The 17,500-nt window shown below is 41.9% G+C and overlaps 2 protein-coding genes across 3 annotated transcripts in view; both read right to left on the bottom strand.

The window, feature by feature from the left end:
- The window catches only part of xgb (x globin), a 47,343-nt gene extending 41,303 nt beyond the window's left edge, over positions 1-6,040 (bottom strand). For both annotated transcript variants that reach the window (XM_061895424.1, XM_061895423.1), the window contains exon 1: positions 5,466-6,040. In XM_061895424.1, the coding sequence (XP_061751408.1) occupies positions 5,466-5,626 (161 nt within the window). In that variant the 5' untranslated portion in view covers positions 5,627-6,040. The remainder of the gene's footprint in view (positions 1-5,465) is intronic.
- A 155-nt stretch (positions 6,041-6,195) lies between these two features.
- LOC133549711 (pleckstrin homology domain-containing family G member 3) overlaps positions 6,196-17,500 on the bottom strand; it is a 98,847-nt gene continuing 87,542 nt past the window's right edge. The window contains exons 15-19 of the mRNA XM_061895420.1: positions 17,331-17,341; positions 15,539-15,898; positions 14,193-14,300; positions 11,703-12,951; positions 6,196-7,494 (exon numbers count right to left, since the gene is read on the bottom strand). Of these exons, the coding sequence (XP_061751404.1) occupies positions 6,899-7,494; positions 11,703-12,951; positions 14,193-14,300; positions 15,539-15,898; positions 17,331-17,341 (2,324 nt within the window). The 3' untranslated portion in view covers positions 6,196-6,898. The remainder of the gene's footprint in view (positions 7,495-11,702; positions 12,952-14,192; positions 14,301-15,538; positions 15,899-17,330; positions 17,342-17,500) is intronic.

The following is a 17,500-nucleotide window of genomic DNA, read 5'->3' on the forward strand; positions in this document are numbered from 1 at the left end:
TGGCTGCATCTGAAATAGGCAAAATAAAGGAAGACCTCACTTACCATAAATCACATTACAAAAAAAATGTGTACCTGCCAAAAAGTTAGGGACTTTATGGTTCTTTGAGGAACGTTAATGTAAATCACAAGTTTGGACTTCAGTGTTGTATGTTTGCTAGCAGGGTTAAAATCTGCCGATGTGTTTACGGTGGTCCAAGTTCCTCTATACAACAGGAGCACTCCAGTGTTTTTACGAATTTGCTGCAAAAATGTTTGTCTTCCATGTTTTGAACTGCACTCGGGAGACGGTATGGCGTCATTCCTGTATTTGGCCCCCAGGAGAATAGCACTGTACTAGTGAGTATCAATCAATCAATCAATGTTTACTTATATAGCCCTAAATCACTAGTGTCTCAAAGGGCTGCACAAACCACCACGACATCCTCGGTAGGCCCACATAAGGGCAAGGAAAACTCACACCCAGTGGGACATCGGTGACAATAATGATCCAGTGGGACGTCTGTGACAATAATGATTATGAGAACCTTAGAGAGGAGGAAAGCAATGGATGTCGAGCGGGTCTAACATGATACTGTGAAAGTTCAATCCACAATGGATCCAACACAGTCGTGAGAGTCCAGTCCAAAGCGGGTCCAACTCAGCAGCGAGAGTCCCGTTCACAGCGGAGCCAGCAGGAAACCATCCCAAGCGGAGGCGGCTCAGCAGCGCAGAGATGTCGAGGCGGATCAGCAGCGCAGAGATGTCCCCAGCCGATACACAGGCAAGCAGTACATGGCCACCGGATCGGACCGGACCCCCTCCACAGGGTAGAGTGGGACATAGAAGAAAAAGAAAAGAAACAGCAGATCAACTGGTCTAAAAAGGGAGTCTATTTAAAGGCTACAGTATACAAATGAGTTTTAAGGTGAGACTTAAATGCTTCTACTGAGGTGGCATCTCGAACTGTTACCGGGAGGGCATTCCAGAGTACTGGAGCCCGAACGGAAAACGCTCTATAGCCCGCAGACTTTTTTTGGGCTTTGGGAATCACTAACAAGCCGGAGTCCTTTGAACGCAGATTTCTTGCCGGGACATATGGTACAATACAATCGGCAAGATAGGATGGAGCTAGACCGTGTAGTATTTTATACGTAAGTAGTAAAACCTTAAAGTCACATCTTAAGTGCACAGGAAGCCAGTGCAGGTGAGCCAGTACAGGCGTAATGTGATCAAACTTTCTTGTTCTTGTCAAAAGTCTAGCAGCCGCATTTTGTACCAACTGTAATCTTTTAATGCTAGACATGGGGAGACCCGAAAATAATACGTTACAGTAGTCGAGGCGAGACGTAACAAACGCATGGATAATGATCTCAGCGTCTTTAGTGGACAGAATGGAGCGAATTTTAGCGATATTACGGAGATGAAAGAAGGCCGTTTTAGTAACGCTTTTAATGTGTGCCTCAAAGGAGAGAGTTGGGTCGAAGATAATACCCAGATTCTTTACCGTGTCGCCTTGTTTAATTGTTTGGTTGTCAAATGTTAGAGTTGTATTATTAAATAGAGTTCGGTGTCTAGCAGGACCGATAATCAGCATTTCCGTTTTTTTGGCGTTGAGTTGCAAAAAGTTAGCGGACATCCATTGTTTAATTTCATTAAGACACGCCTCCAGCTGACTACAATCCGGCGTGTTGGTCAGCTTTAGGGGCATGTAGAGTTGGGTGTCATCAGCATAACAGTGAAAGCTAACACCGTATTTGCGTATGATGTCACCTAGCGGCAGCATGTAGATGCTGAAGAGTGCAGGGCCAAGGACCGAACCCTGGGGAACTCCACACGTTACCTTAACGTAGTCCGAGGTCACATTGTTATGGGAGACACACTGCATCCTATCAGTAAGATAAGAGTTAAACCAAGACAGGGCTAAGTCTGACATACCAATTCGTGTTTTGATACGTTCTAATAAAATATTATGATCGACGGTATCGAAAGCAGCGCTAAGATCGAGGAGCAGCAACATAGATGACGCATCAGAATCCATCGTTAGCAATAGATCATTAGTCATTTTTGCGAGGGCTGTCTCCGTCGAGTGATTTGCCCTGAAACCGGATTGAAAGGTTTCACATAGATTGTTAGACGCTAAGTGTTCATTTAACTGCTCCGCAACAATTTTTTCGAGGATTTTTGAAATAAAGGGAAGGTGAGACACCGGTCGGTAGTTTACCATGAGGTCAGGATCGAGGTTAGGTCTTTTAAGAAGAGGATGAATAACCGCTTTTTTGAATGCTAGGGGAACAGTGCCCGAGGAAAGTGATAAGTTTATAATATTTAGCACTGATGGACCTAATAATACAAAGAGCTCCTTGATCAGTTTCCCAGGAAGAGGGTCAAGTAAACATGTTGTTTGTTTTATTCCATTTACACGTTGTAACAATTCCTCTAATGTTATTTCCTCAAAACGAGAGAAACTATTTTGGAGGGCAGTATCCGCCGTATATACAATCGTGTCAGTGTTAATAGAACCCCGTTGTAGCTGGGACGCATTGTCTTTAATCTCCTTTCTAATGACTTCAATTTTCTTACTAAAGAATTGCATAAAGTCATCAGCTGAGTGGGTGGAGCTACTGGAAGGAGTCCCTTGTTGGGTTAGTGATGCTACCGTACTAAACAAAAATTTAGGATCGTTTTTATTACGGTGGATGAGATTTGAGTAATAATTAGCTTTAGCTAAGGTAAGCATGCGTTTATAAGTTATTAAACCATCACTAAATGCTTGATGGTGCACCTCAAGTTTAGTCGTGCGCCATTTGCGTTCCAGCTTTCTGCATAATAATTTCTGAGCTCTAGTTTCTTCTGTAAACCACGGGGTGCGCTTTTTTGGAGCCTTTTTTAACTTTAGCGGTGCTATGTTATCAATGGTAGTAATAGATATAGTCTCATAAGAGGAGCTGTTTGCCGTTTGTTTTTCTTTTTTTTGGCGCCGCTGTAGTGGCTGCTGTTGGCAGGAGCTCTGTGGTCTTCTGTCATCCTTTTGTTTTCCTGATGTCTCCATCTTGTTTTAATTATATATATTTTTTTTGTCCCATTTTTTTATAGTCTTTGGTATGACTCGGCTGGGTTTTGAACTCCCAACCTACCGATCTCAGAGCGGACACTCTGCATGGGTGTCAAACTCTGGCCCGCGGGGTGTAATTTCATTTGGCCCTTGAGGCAATAATAAATTAATATTAGAGCTGGCCCGCCGGTATTGTACAGTGGCGGTGCCGCTGTATCACCGCATTCAACGCTAATTCTCATACTTGCCAACCCTCACGATTTTTCCAGGAGAATCCCGAATTTCAGTGCCCCCCCGAAAATCTCTCGGGGCAACCATTCTTCCGAATTTCCACCGGGACAACAATATTGGGGGCGTGCCTTAAAGGTACTGCTTTTATCATCCTCTTCAACCTGTCTTTACGTCCGCTTTTCCTCCATACAAACAGCGTACCGGCCCAGTCACGTGATATATGCGGCTTCTACACACGCACAAGTGAATGCAACGCATACTTGGTCAACAGCCATACAGGTCACACTGAGGGTGGCCGTATAAACAACTTTAACACTGTTACACCACACTGTGAATCCACACCAAACAAGAATGACAAACACATTTCGGGAGAACATCCGCACCGTAACACAACATAAACACAACAGAACAAATACCCAGAACCCCTTGCAGCACTAACTCTTCCAGGACGCTACAATATACACCCCCGCTACCAACAAAACTCGATTTTGCATGTCACTATAAAGTTATATAAGCCTTGCTTGTTCAATATTCAATGCAAAACTTGTTTGGGTCCCTATTGAAAGGTTAAGTTGTTCAACTTTGGCCCGCAGCTTTGTTCATTTTAGAATTTTGGCCCACTCTGTATTTGAGTTTGACACCCCTGCTCTAACCAGTAGGCCACTGAGTAGGTTTGAGTATCGGACAGCTCGGCCTCCTTGGACGCATCCTCGCTCATCCATGCAGACTGGCCGAGAGTTAGTGGGCGGCCGAGGGTGGAGTCGGATCGCTTGTTTGCTCCTGTCTCTGGCCATGCTCCCTCCAACCCAGCAGACAATGGCGTGGAACACCGCAGAGGCCACCACAGTGTATGTTATTTTTTGTGTTGTTTTTACTTCTGTAGCTGTATGTAGAAGTGGCTGCCCTTTAATGTCTTTAATGTCCTTTGTGTTCTTTGATGTTTCTCTCTTACACTGAGATTGGCTCCAGCACCCCCGCGAACCCGAAAGGGAAAAGCGGTAGAAATGGATGGATGGACACATGCTTACATGTGCTATGTCTATGAGGGTTTTTTTCTCCTTGGCCTCAGTCTGGATCGCCTCTCCAGGGTCTCCCCCCAGCGTTTACATGTTTCTCACCTTTTTTGTAAGGGGCACCGGAAGTTGGCAGAACTGTCAGCGATTCTGTTCTGTCTCCCTGTAATAATGTTAGTTTGATCTTGAATGGGATTGTGCTGTAAATCTTAATTTCCCTTCGGGGATTAATAAAGTATTTCTGATTCTGAACATTTACATATGTGCCAAGAGGGCACCAACCTTCCAATGTCTTTTACACACTAAATTGGCCCTAGTGTGTGAATGTTGTCTGTCTATCTGTGTTGGCCCTGTGATGAGATGACAACTTGTCCAGGGTGTACGTCGCCTTCCGCCCGAAAGCAGCTGAGATTGGCTCCACACCCCCCGCTACCCCAAAAGGGACAAGCGGTAGAAAATGGATGGATAGCTAGCGTTAGCTGTCATTGAATGTATATTCTGTCATAACAACATGACTGCAAATTGTTCGTTGCTTCTCTTCGACTGATTTTGTATGTGTCTGCGCGTGCTTGTTTACGAAACCGGATGATTAAAAACACAAATAATTTCATTTGGGCCTGCAAAATGTTTCATTTCATAAACTTTATAATTGTGAAAGATTTAGGATATTGCCTGACAATTGTCTTCTGTTAAACCACTAATGGTAACATAAGCTGTGTTCTTGTTGTATGTTTTGTTTTGAAAAATGTTACAGTGAGGAAGTTGCAATTAAACAGCATCTTTAAGGCAGTTTTCAGCCAAGCTAGTGAGAGTCCACCCTTGAACATCATTTGTTTTGTCAGCTGAAGTTATTATCAAAATATTCAAATCAAAATATTTTAATAAAGGCATGGAGAGGTAAAATAAGTCATCAGTTAAAATATTCCAACCGTGCCAATTTACAAACGTGTGGATGAAATAGACGTGCACGTGTCCCTAATAGAGTGATCAGGGCAGATGTGACACGCTCACGCGCACACACCAGTCAGCAGGTTAGTGAGCAGCAGATACTTAATGTTGTGACTTAAGGTGGTTTAATTGCCACAAGCTCAAAGCGAGGTCAGCACACAAAGAATTGGGGCAATTCGTACACATTTTGTTTTGTGTAAAAATACATGTGATCCTTATCTGGCTTCATAAAGGTCTTACCTGACGAACACGATGATGCCCACTTTAGCGATGTCGTCCTTGATCACTTTCCACGACTCTTTAATCATTTCTATGCTATCTTCACTTAGACATGAACCTTCCTCCAGCTTCTTCTCCCCCAAGTCCGCACTTTGCGCCAAGCCGGATATCGCACAGCCCATCCTTCATAAAGAAAGATTATGTTGTTTTTTAAAAGGTTTTAATGAAGTTATAAATTGTTGGGAGACTGGTGTGTGTGTTGCCTGTTCATCTGGTGGCGGTCTGGCGGAGTGCCCGACGCTGGTTTGATCATTTAAGGCTCATTTAAAACCTGTCATATTGGATGTACAACTTCCGGTATTGTTTTTCAAAACAAAACCTTTAATGCAAGCACACGTTTCTGGTGGTGGTAAATAAAAGCCAATGCTTTTATTCTGAAGGCTAATTAGTGCTAACAGCCGGCATTGCTTTGACGCCAGCGAGCAAACTTCGACGCAATTTCTGACAGCAACGCGAGTTGTTTAGCGGCATTCTATATGTTCCACTGTCCTCATTAGTGAATACAATCAATACTTAACTGCTTCACATGTCGAAAACTAGCTATTGACTACAGTTGTAACTAAATGCCAAATAAATGAAAGATATAGACCTAATATAACGTTGTTTTCACATATATTTGTGCATATTAAAATGTCCATTTCATACACCTCACCTTTTGGTCTGTGAATCAGGGGAAAAAAGGTGCTACAGATCTTCCTGAGGGTTTATTCATGAATACAGTCAAAAGACAATGTCAGTGGATTAAGTCACGTGTTTAATATTAGCATCATTACGTGACGTTAGTGACAATTTCTGTTTTTTTTTTATTGCAAACAGCACACTTCAAGTAAGTTTTCTTTAATGAACACCAAGGAGGTCCATTTCTATTTACATGCCAATCTTTGCCCCAAATAGAGCATCATAAATATCATTCATTAAAAAACATACATATAGGAAAGAACTAGAGCTCCAGTGATGCCTGAAAACAACAATTAGTGTGCAATGCTGTTATAATATAAACTCTTTGGTGTGGTCAGCTTATTGAGGTCATGTTTTCCCTCTGCAACTCAGTTTTATGCTTTAATATGAACAATAGTACAAAAACTAGCGACCCCAAGAGGGACGAGCGGTAGGAAATGGATGGTTGGATAAAACTTAACAGATTTATACCATTATAAGACTAATTATGCTAATAGGACTATTTACACATTTACATCAAGTCTCAAATGTACAAATATTGCAACACACCACAATGTTTCGACAAAACATCCCTTTAAGTGTCCAACACTGACTACACAACATGTTGTGGCGTAAAAGAAGGTTTCTCTGTCTCTGAAGATAAATTGTGTTCACGAGCTTGTGCTCAGGAACTTCTCCCGTAAACTTTTCACCAGGATACGTTCAGAAGTCTTCGCTTAACTCTCACCGGCCACCTCGGAGGGACAGTCAATGCTGTCCTGAAAGAGTTTGCTTTCCTCTGCCAGGACAGTGCTCTCCTGTGTGGTGGACGACGTTGGACTAGTCGAACAGCAGGTCTGCGCATGTTCCTGCAGGTTCTGCGCATGTTCCTGCAGGTTCTGCGCTTTATGAAGCGGAGAAGAGCCAAGCATGTGGTCCAGAGAGCTCCACCCACACAGCACTTTAAACGTAGTCCGAGGCTGGTCTTGGTCACCTGTCTCCTTGCACCAGGCGTCATGTTGCCCAGTAGGACAATGTGTCGCTTCTCCATGAGGGTCCGTGTGAGAACAGCCATAGCATTTGTCCGTAGAACATTCCAGCGCCCTGTTAAAGGGGTGGGTGTTGTCTGCCACTGGTGTGCAAGGGTTATATTTGGAGCGTAGTTGTTGTACGTCAGGCCAGTGGAAGTTCTCCTGCTGTGGGCTTTGTTGGCCAGAGGCTGTGCTGTGGGTGCTGGCTGCAGAACTCGGGGTCTGGACTGGACTTGGTGAATTCACCTCATGGATAACCATCTGCTCACAAAGGTTCAAGGGCAGTCTGAGGCTGGGTTTACCTGCAAACAGTGAAAACACCAAACTTAATTTTTTACAGACTTATGTTGTACTGGTTAAGCTCTACTCAAATCAGTTTTATACAGTTATATCCTACTTCAATGTAGTATCAGAGAAAAAAAAACCAGCCACATTTAAAGCATCAGTCAGACCTTAACAAGCTATGTGATGCTTGTGTGTGCTAAATCAGTCTATTTACGAGGACACTAAGAAAACACACCACTGCAGTAAAGTATGTTTAATACTATCATACTTCTATTGACTAAACATGGACAATATAGCCTAAAATCCATTTCCATCCATTTATTTTCAACCGCTTGTCCCTTTCGGGGTCGCGGGGAGTGCTGGAGCCTATCTCAGCTGCACACGAGCAGAAGGCAGGGTACACCATCTATGTTGCGAAAAATATTGCAGCCTTCCGCAAAAATGATATATGTCACAATATATTACTTGGTATATAAATATTGGTAATACCATTTCAAAACAGATTACAAAGGTTCCTACACTAATTTGGCTGCTGACAAATGCGGTAATATACAAACCCCATTTCAATATGAGTTGGGAAAATCTGTTAGATGTAAATATAAACTGAATACTATGATTTGCAAATCCTTTTCAACCCATATTCAGCTGAATATGCTACAAAGACAACATATTTGATGTTCAAACTAATAAACATTTTCTTTTGCAAATAATCATTAACTTTAAAATTTGATGCCAGCAACACGTGACAAAGAAGTTGGAAAATGTGGCAATAAATACTGATAAAGTTGAGAAATATTCATCAAACACTTATTTGGAACATCCCACAGGTGTGCAGGCTAATTGGGAACAGGTGGGTGCCATGATTGGGTATAAAAGCAGCTTCCATGAAATGCTAAGTAATTCACAAACAAGGATGGGGCGAGGGTCACCACTTTGTAAGCTAATTGTCGAACAGTTTTAGAACAACATTTCTCAACGAGCTATTGCAAGGAATTTAGGGATTTTACCATCTACGGTCCGTAACTGCGTCAAAAGGTTCAGAGAATCTGGAGAAATCACTGCACCTAAGCGATTATATTACGGACTTTAGATCCCTCAGGCGGTACTGCATCAAAAACCGACATCAGTGTGTAAAGGATATCACCACATGGGCTTAGGAACACTTTATAAAAACACTGTCAGTATCTACAGTTGGTTGCTACATCTGTAAGTGAAAGTTAAAACTCTGCTATGCAAAGCAAAAGCTATTTATCAACAACACCAAGGAACGCCGCTGGCTTCGCTAAGCCCGAGCTCATCCAGGATGGACTGATGGGATATTTGGAAACTGTGGACGTGGTGTCCTCCGGAACAAAGATGAAAATAACCCTCCGGATTGTTATAGGCGCAAAGTTCAAAAGCCAGCATCTGTGATGGTATGGGGGTGCATTAGTGCCCAAGGCATGGGTAACTTACACATCTGTGAGGGCACCATTAAAACTGAATGGTCCATACAGGTTTTGGAGCAACATGTGTTGTCATCCAAGCAACATTATCATGGATGCCCCTGCTTATTTCAGCAAGACAATGCCAAGCCACGTGTTACAACAGCGTGGTTTCGTAGTAAAAGAGTGGAGGTACTTTTCTGGCCCGCCTGCAGTCCAGACCTGTCTCCCATCGAAAAAGTGTGGCGCGTTATGAAGCGTAAAATACGACAGCGGAGACCCCGGACAGTTGAACGACTAACGCTCTACATAAAACAAGAATGATAAAGAATTCCACTTTCAAAGCTTCAACAATTAGTTTCCTCAGTTCCCAAAACGTTTATTGATTGTATATAAAAGAAAAGGTGATGTAACATAATGGTGAACATGCCCTTTCCCAACTACTTTGGCACATGTTGCAGCCAATATATTCCAAGTCAATTATTATTTGCAAAAAAAAAAATCAAGTTTATGAGTTTGAACATCAAATATCTCGTCTTTGTAGTGCATTCAACTGAATATAGGTTGAAAAGGATTTGCAAATCATTGTATTCCGTTTATATTTACATCTAACACAATTTCCCAACTCAAATGGAAACGGGGTTTGTATTTCGTCATTACCAGTTGTATTATTTTCTCAGAACTTACTGATTTAACTGTTAATTTACTGTTAATTTCTGTTGTACACGTTCATATTTACACTTCCGTTTGAATGTAATAATCACATATTCTTCTATTGTTTAGATGCTTTACATTAGTTTTGGGCGATACTACAAAATTGGGTATCAATCCGATATCAAGTAGTTACAGGGGCAATCTTGGTCATACCAATGCTGATGCTATTTTTCAAGATCATTGAAGAATTCCATTTTCCTCAAAATTCTAATCAGACTAAACACAGGAGGGCTCTGTGACAATATAAATTAAATATTAAAATTATTGTCTACTATTAGCTCTGATTTGAATAATGTATGCCCCTTAAAGGGGAACTGAACTTTTTCTGCAAGTTTGCCTATATTCCACAATTCTTATGAGAGACAAAACACCTATGTGTTTATTTTATTTAATGCATTTTAACTTGTAAATAAATGGAAAAAAATTTAACTAACAATGAAATCAATGGGAACCATGGTGTCATTGCCTCATTTGAGTCTTTTACGATCATAAAACCTAATAAATAATGATAACCCAATAATTAACACTACTCCATTTACATTTTGTATGAACCAATTATTAGGGACGTTATTATTATAAGCGATAACGTTAAGGACCTACATTTAGCAGTCCATTGATCACAGAGACGTAACTTCCTTATGCTGCTGTATTGACGTCATGAGCTGGCACTACTTATTGCCATGGAGATGCCATCCATCCATACATCTTCTTCCGCTTATCCGAGGTCGGGTCACGGGGGCAGCAGCCTAAGCAGGGAAGCCCAGACTTCCATCTCTCCAGCCACTTCGTCCGTCCAGCTCTTCCCGGGGGAACCCAAGGCGTTCCCAGGCCAGCCAGTAGACATAGTCTTCCCAACGTGTCCTGGGTCTTCCCTGTGGCCAAAACACCTCCCTAGGGAGGCGTTTGGGTGGCATCCTGACCAGATGCCCGAACCACCTAATCTGGCTCCTCTCGATTTGGAGGAGCAGCGGCTTTACTTTGAGCTCCTCCCGGATGGCAGAGCTTCTCACCCTCTCTCTAAGGGAGAGCCCCGCCACCCGGAGGAGGAAACTAATTTCAGCCGCTTGTACCCGTGATCTTGTCCTTACGGTCATAACCCAAATCCATGGAGATTGTGAAAGTCAATTCTAGATTATAAATCATGTCTCTCCCCTTGTTAGTAAAATGATGGGGACGTAAACTGAGAAGTTGGACCACTTTGACAGCCAACTTAGATGGTGAAAAAGACATGCGAAAACGCTGGTTTGCATCTGCCTTTTTTAAACCCTTCGCGAGGACTATGAGTCATTCTTCATCTCAACGGGATTATATTTACATCCTAACAGTCGGCATCCCAATGAGAGCAGACATCGTACAGTAAGTGTATTTTTTTTACCTTGTGATGCGTTTGTGAAATTAATGCGTAAATGTATGCAAATGATGGACAAAATCTGTAAATATTAAACGTTATCCTGAATGTGCCTGTTACTACATTACCTATATGTATACTTACAGTGTGTGTATAAAACGTTGATGTAGGTGTTTGGATGTTTAAGTGCTTTATAGGGCAGAATAGAGTGACTCCCTTGGCGCCATTGTAATCGAACTTTTACTTGAATTTATAAACGTACGTGTTCTTGTCTTACATAAGGATTGTGAATGATAGGCAAAACTGCCACATTTGTTTATATTCAAAAGCTTTAGCATAGCTGTAGCATGGCTTATTGTATCCTACAGTGTGTAGGGTAATGTTAAGCTGTTCCTCATCCTCCAGTGATAATATTCATTTGATAATTACACCATGGAGGCAAGGATTGCTGAAGTAAAAGCAGCTTTGCACTATGGAGGGACATTAGACTTTAGCTCACTACAGAGGACGCTACATTCCGTTGAGGACGTTCATTAGCATGTCGCTGTCAGATTTTTAATACACAACTACAATGTATCATCATTCATCAACGTACATTATCATAATATAACGGTAGTACTAAAAGCTCCATCGAAGGCCAAATGTACGTAATTTATATCCTATTTGTAGATGTTACAATAGGTGATGATAAAAAATAGCATTAACTATGACTATGTGAACAACTACAGTCCAATTTTACCTTTTTTCTTCACCTTCTCCTGGAGTACATGAGGCATGTTCCTCGAGCTTTGTGAACTTGAACTTTCTCGGTTCCTCTGCCAGACCATGGGTCGGTTGTTTTTGATGCGCTGGCTGTACTGACGTGCCAATTGGAACACCTTGTTCTTCATCTTGCCCATGTCCTGTAAGAGATGCTCCTCATCCACACTTGCTCTGAAGCTAATGATCTTTGGCAGTTGGACCAGGTTCTTTCCATCAAGTACTGAGGCCTTGAGATGTTTGGAGTTTTGATCAACTTCTAAAATGTTTGACCTATCTGAGACATGACTCGTTTCGCTTTCTTCTAGGATTGCAGGTTGGTTGGAATCCAAATATTCAACCTGTGCCTTTTTCTCCTCCTCTGATTCCATGTCTTGCCAGACTTTGATCATCTCTGATGAAGGTTGAAAGTCTTCATCTGTGGCACTCAAAGACCTCGTCTTAATGTCTTCTGGTCTTTGTGCTTCAGCTTTCGAGTGTATGTCTGGACTGGGAAGGTCAAAGATGGACCAGGAAGTGGGTCTATGTCGGGAGAGGACTTTTCTGTGGAGTGGAACAGCCTGCTGGTCTGGAATTGTGTTAAGCTGTCGGCTCAGGTGTCTCACCAGACCCGCCGGGATGTAGGAGAGACTTTCCCTGCGTTGAATGCTGAAGTTAGCATCTTGGTTCTCAGCGTGCTCGTAGTATCTCCTGATCTTGTGGATAAGGATGCGATCCTGTTTGGAGAGAGTAGACCTGCGCTCTACATCCGATTCTTGTGCAGATGTATCGACCTCTGCACGGGGATTTTCTTCAGAGACGTTGCAGTTTGAGGGGCTCTTTGGGACTTCATTAGGGGTCAAAGGAGAGGAGCAGGCTAAAGAGTCCAAATCCTCTGAGACCAGGCTGCTACGCCTGGACAGGCCGCTGATGAAGCGCTCAGCGATGAAGCTTGACTGATCCAACACGGAACAGGGTAGGATGCTCTTACTCCCCGCCAGCACCTCCTCATCCTCCTCAGAGAGCTCGCTGCTCATTAGCACACTAGTCTCCTCCACTGGAAGACCTGATGAGTCGCTACTTCCCTCTTCTTCCTCACCAGTTTCCCCAAAGGTCTGCGCACGCTCCGGATTGACGGCCTCTTGGGTTTGGGAGGACGAGTAAGGGCGTATGGGCTTCTGAGCCACCAGCTGATGGACGCTCTCTACTTTAGGAAGAGAGTTTGGAGGATGCAGCTCATTCAAATGGACCTGAATATGGAAGTGTGTTTGCAACAAGGCACAGATAAAGTTATAAAATATATATTCCAAATAACAAGAGTACAGTAGAACCACCATTTACAAACTTTTTGATTTACAAACCACAGACTAAATAAAAATATGCTTTGTTCATCCAAGCATTGTGTGCCTCGCAGCGCAGCCATTTTGGGCGGGCTGATCCATATCTGGTGCGCCGTCGGTCGGCACTGCTGTCGTTAGCTACCGTGCTAATTGCTCCATTGTGTATTTTTTAGCTCTTTTACGGCACATTTCTAGTTTTGCGAGTTCAACATGATTCCAAAGAAAGCAATGGACAAGTGATGTGTGGTTTGAAACATTCAGGAAGTCACCCTACCTTCCGATGCATGTAAAGAAAATTAATCGACAAGGTAAATGGATAATCATTGAAGCGATTAGCAATAAAAAAAGTTAAGGTTAATAATTGTTTTTAATTTTAAACAGAATGCACCACAGGGTGTATGCCTGTCAGCAGGGCATGGGTTGTGCTCCTTGTTATGTTTGTTTGATATACAGTACTGTATAGCACTTTATATTGTGTTCAAGTTTTAGAAACTCTTACTAAAACTGACTTTTGTCAAAGCTGAAACCACTTAAACATATTTACATTGTTTTTGATAACAAATTTGCTTAAATATGCAAACTTTTCTATTTATGACCTCTGTTCAAGAAACCAATTAAGTTTGTAAATCGAGGTTCCACTGTATAAAACATGATGAGCTGGAAAAACATTCTAATGAGAGCACTCTACACTCTCCATTATCCGAATGGACCGTTTCAAAGTCAACTGAGCAGCTCAATTGAAAGCATCCACAACATTTGATTTTATTTTGTTTTATCTCCAGAGACCCATTTAAGTTTGATTAGCGCAGCCCACTCTAAAGGACAATTAGTCCAACCCAAACACTCCACTACTGGTTAAAAATAATGTCTATAGTGCTGATAAATGAGGGTGGAGATAAGGCCGAGAAAAACAAGCGTAATGCCCACTCTGCTTAGAGTAGCAGGAGCTGCGCCTCAGTTGAGAGTTGCAGCTGGTCGCAAAATCAAATTTTCAGTTTGAGAGCAAGTACTAATGTAGCTGCACATGATTGAAATGTTGTCTTACTGCGAAGTGCATCTATTTGTGATGTACAGTCAGTCCATCAAAGCATTCAGAGAGAAAGTCCTGAGTGTTTTTTTTTTGAGAAATAAACAAGAAAGAAAAACAATACCTGTGTGGTGTTGCTCACATCTTTCTGGGTTTCTTCACAGCCGGAAGACTCTTCTGTCTCTTTTCTCTGTTTGTCTGATAGCTGGGCAGCATTGCTCACTGGATCCTCCTGCAAGAGTCAAACAACAGAATTTTGATTTCAATAGATTGTGACTAGGCCTGGGCTGATAACAAATATTGACCCATAAATTATTGCCGATCAACAATATTACTGTCAGCAATTTTTTGAGACCAATCCAAGAACTAATGCAATGGTAATATATAATAAGAATATTGCAAGTAACTTTTTCATATGGAATAAACATTGATTTTTCATAATTCAATAGACTTTTTTTTTACCATAGATTATGATTATTCTAAATAAGTAAAAAAAAATAAAATAGACTCTCCATCTCTTTGCAAAAACTGCACTTCAATAAATACTGTATTTAACATTTTAAAGTGCAGGTTTCCCCAGTTGGATTTTTTAATATTTGCCTTAATTTTTTAACCAATTTCGCATACTGGCTCTTTTGTTTATGGGAATAGGCTAATCTTGATCATTCGGTTTGAAGTTGAAATATACCTACAACACAACATTCGCAATCATCTTTTTTCAATCTAATTTTTGTCACTTTGCCGTGCTTCTCACTAGCGAAGCTTTCCGCTGCCCAAAGCTAGCAGTCCAGTCAAAGATTGATAAAACGACAGACAAGAAGGTTCATTCCCTTCATTTAATTCTCTTATTAAATAAACATGCTCAGATGGTGCAGAGTGAACCCTTTTGCACCCTGTTTGCAAGCAACAGATGAATAAACACACCAACATGGAAATGTATCGATCCCGGTAAAATTATCTTTAGTTTCATTTATTGACCTATACATTTTGAATTAATTGACTTATTGATTACCGGCCCAGGCTGAACCGCAACTTTGACAAAACATATTTCTTGAAAAAATGGAAAAAAAAAATTGTTAACAAAGATAAATGTTTATCTCCTGTTATTTTAATTGTTGAATAAGATGGCTATATGATCCTTTGAAATGAAAAATGGCACATTGTCAGTGGTTGTAATGCAAATGGACACATGAATTTCATGATCCATCATATAAAAATAATCATGAAACAGAAGAGACATGACAAGAGAAGCGCATGCAAAGAGAGACAAAGAGTATGACCTGCATGCTAATGAATACAAACTGACGCATTCATTGAGCCCGATACACATGCGGACGCTAGTCGGATGTGTTCATACAGACGGGAGTGGGGCGAAAAGCAGTGTGGGCGAAGAAGAGCGGTCGAGAGGAGCGGTGAGCAAGCGGAAAAAAGCAGGAAATGGGAGCGTCGTGGGTGGCAGACAACCCTCACCGTTGTGAAGTGAGAAGAAAGCAAAGCCCTGCTTCTATAGTGCCAGCAGGAGATGGCTGCCAGCACAGAGCTGGCAAAGTCAGCTACCTGGTCCACTCCCATTAGTAAATCCTCCTTGTAACTCTCCCCCTCTTCTTTTTTCTGCTCTGTCATCTCAAGCACTAGACCTCCATCACGAGGTGAGGAGCTCAGGTTTGGATCAGTGGAATTTAGCTGCAGAGTTTCCCTTCTGGGGATGAGATGCTCCACACTGGGCCCCTCAGCCAGGGGCTCGCCTACACTGGAAGATAGTGTCCTGACGCTTGTGGCAGGCTGAGGAGGGCGCCTGTCGCCCAGCAGGGCCCCCTCGCTCTCTGCATGCTGTGTGAGAGGTCACAGACATGTGGGTTGTTACTGCAAGGCCCGTGCTTGTTCCACATTGTTAACAGGGATGAAATCATTACAAAAGCTGCTTTGGGTGAGATATGATTAGGTAGTCCATTTATTTTTCTTCGGATGATTAGGTGAGCGCTATTTTGCTTTTAAGGTTAAGCATTTTACAAACCTTACCAGATCTCATCAAAGCACATTGTGGAAGACTTAAAGGCCTACTGAAATTAGATTTTCTTATTTAAACAGGGATATCAGGTCCATTCTATGTGTCATACTTGATCATTTCGCGATATTGCCATATTTTTGCTGAAAGGATTTAGTAGAGAACATCGACGATAAAGTTCGCAACTTTTGGTCGCTAATAAAAAAGCCTTGCCTGTACCGGAAGTAGCCAACGATGTGCGCGTGACGTCACGGGTTGTGGAGCTCCTCACATCCTCACATTGTTTACAATCATGGCCACCAGCAGCGAGAGTGATTCGGAGCGAGAAAGCGATGATTTCCCCATTAATTTGAGCGAGGATGAAAGATTCGTGGATGAGGATAGTGACAGTGAAGGACTAGGTAAAAAAAAAAAAAAGACAGGGCAGTGGGAGCGATACAGATGTTATTAGACACATTTACTAGGATAATTCTGGAAAATCCCTTATCTGCTTATTGAGTTACTAGTGTTGTAGTGAGATTATACTGTCGTACCTGAAAGTCGGAAGGGTGTGGCCACGGGTGTGTGCGGAGGAGGCAAGAGAGTCGCAGCTGCCTTTTTGACAGCTGCAAGAAGAACGACGCAAGCTCCGCTAATGTCTACGGTAAGAGCCGACTTATTACCACAATTTTCTCACCGAAACTTGCCTGTTGACATGTGGTAGGGATCCATGTTTGCTTGACTGCTCTGTTCCATAGTAGAGCTTCACCTTCGGGAATGTAAACATGGAAACATTGGCTGTGTTGTGTTGCTAAAGGCAGCTGCAATACACCGCTTCCCACCTACATATTTCTTTTTTGATGTCTCCATTATTAATTGAACAAATTGCAAAAGATTCAGCAACACAGATGTCCAGAATACTGTGTAATTATGCGACTAAAGCAGACTACTTATAGTTGGATCTGGCTGGAAAAAAATGTCCGCTACAATCCGAGACGTCACGCGCACCCGTCATCATAAGCGTCATCATACCGACGTTTTCAACAGGATACTTCGCGCGAATTTTAAAATTGCAATTTTGTAAACTAAAAATGCCGTATTGGCATATGTTGCAATGTTAATCAATCAATCAATGTTTACTTATATAGCCCTAAATCACTAGTGTCTAAAAAATGTCATCATTGATAAATAAACTATCAGACTGCGTGGTTGGTAGTAGTGGGTTTCTGTAGGCCTTTAAGGGAATAAAAAGCATGGATTTACATTCCCAACACTTACCTTCATAACATCTGTAAAGAAAGCAGAGAAAAAGAAACATAAATTATTAACAAATGAGAATGCCACAGATTGGTTCAAAGAAAGAGCACATTGTGTAGTGTACAGCTTTTAGAAATGAGGTTTAACGTATGATACTGGATGTTATTAATAAAGCATGTTCCCCAGGGTCA

This window comes from Nerophis ophidion, linkage group LG03 (assembly GCF_033978795.1).
Source record: "Nerophis ophidion isolate RoL-2023_Sa linkage group LG03, RoL_Noph_v1.0, whole genome shotgun sequence".
Taxonomy (NCBI): Eukaryota; Metazoa; Chordata; class Actinopteri; order Syngnathiformes; family Syngnathidae; genus Nerophis; species Nerophis ophidion.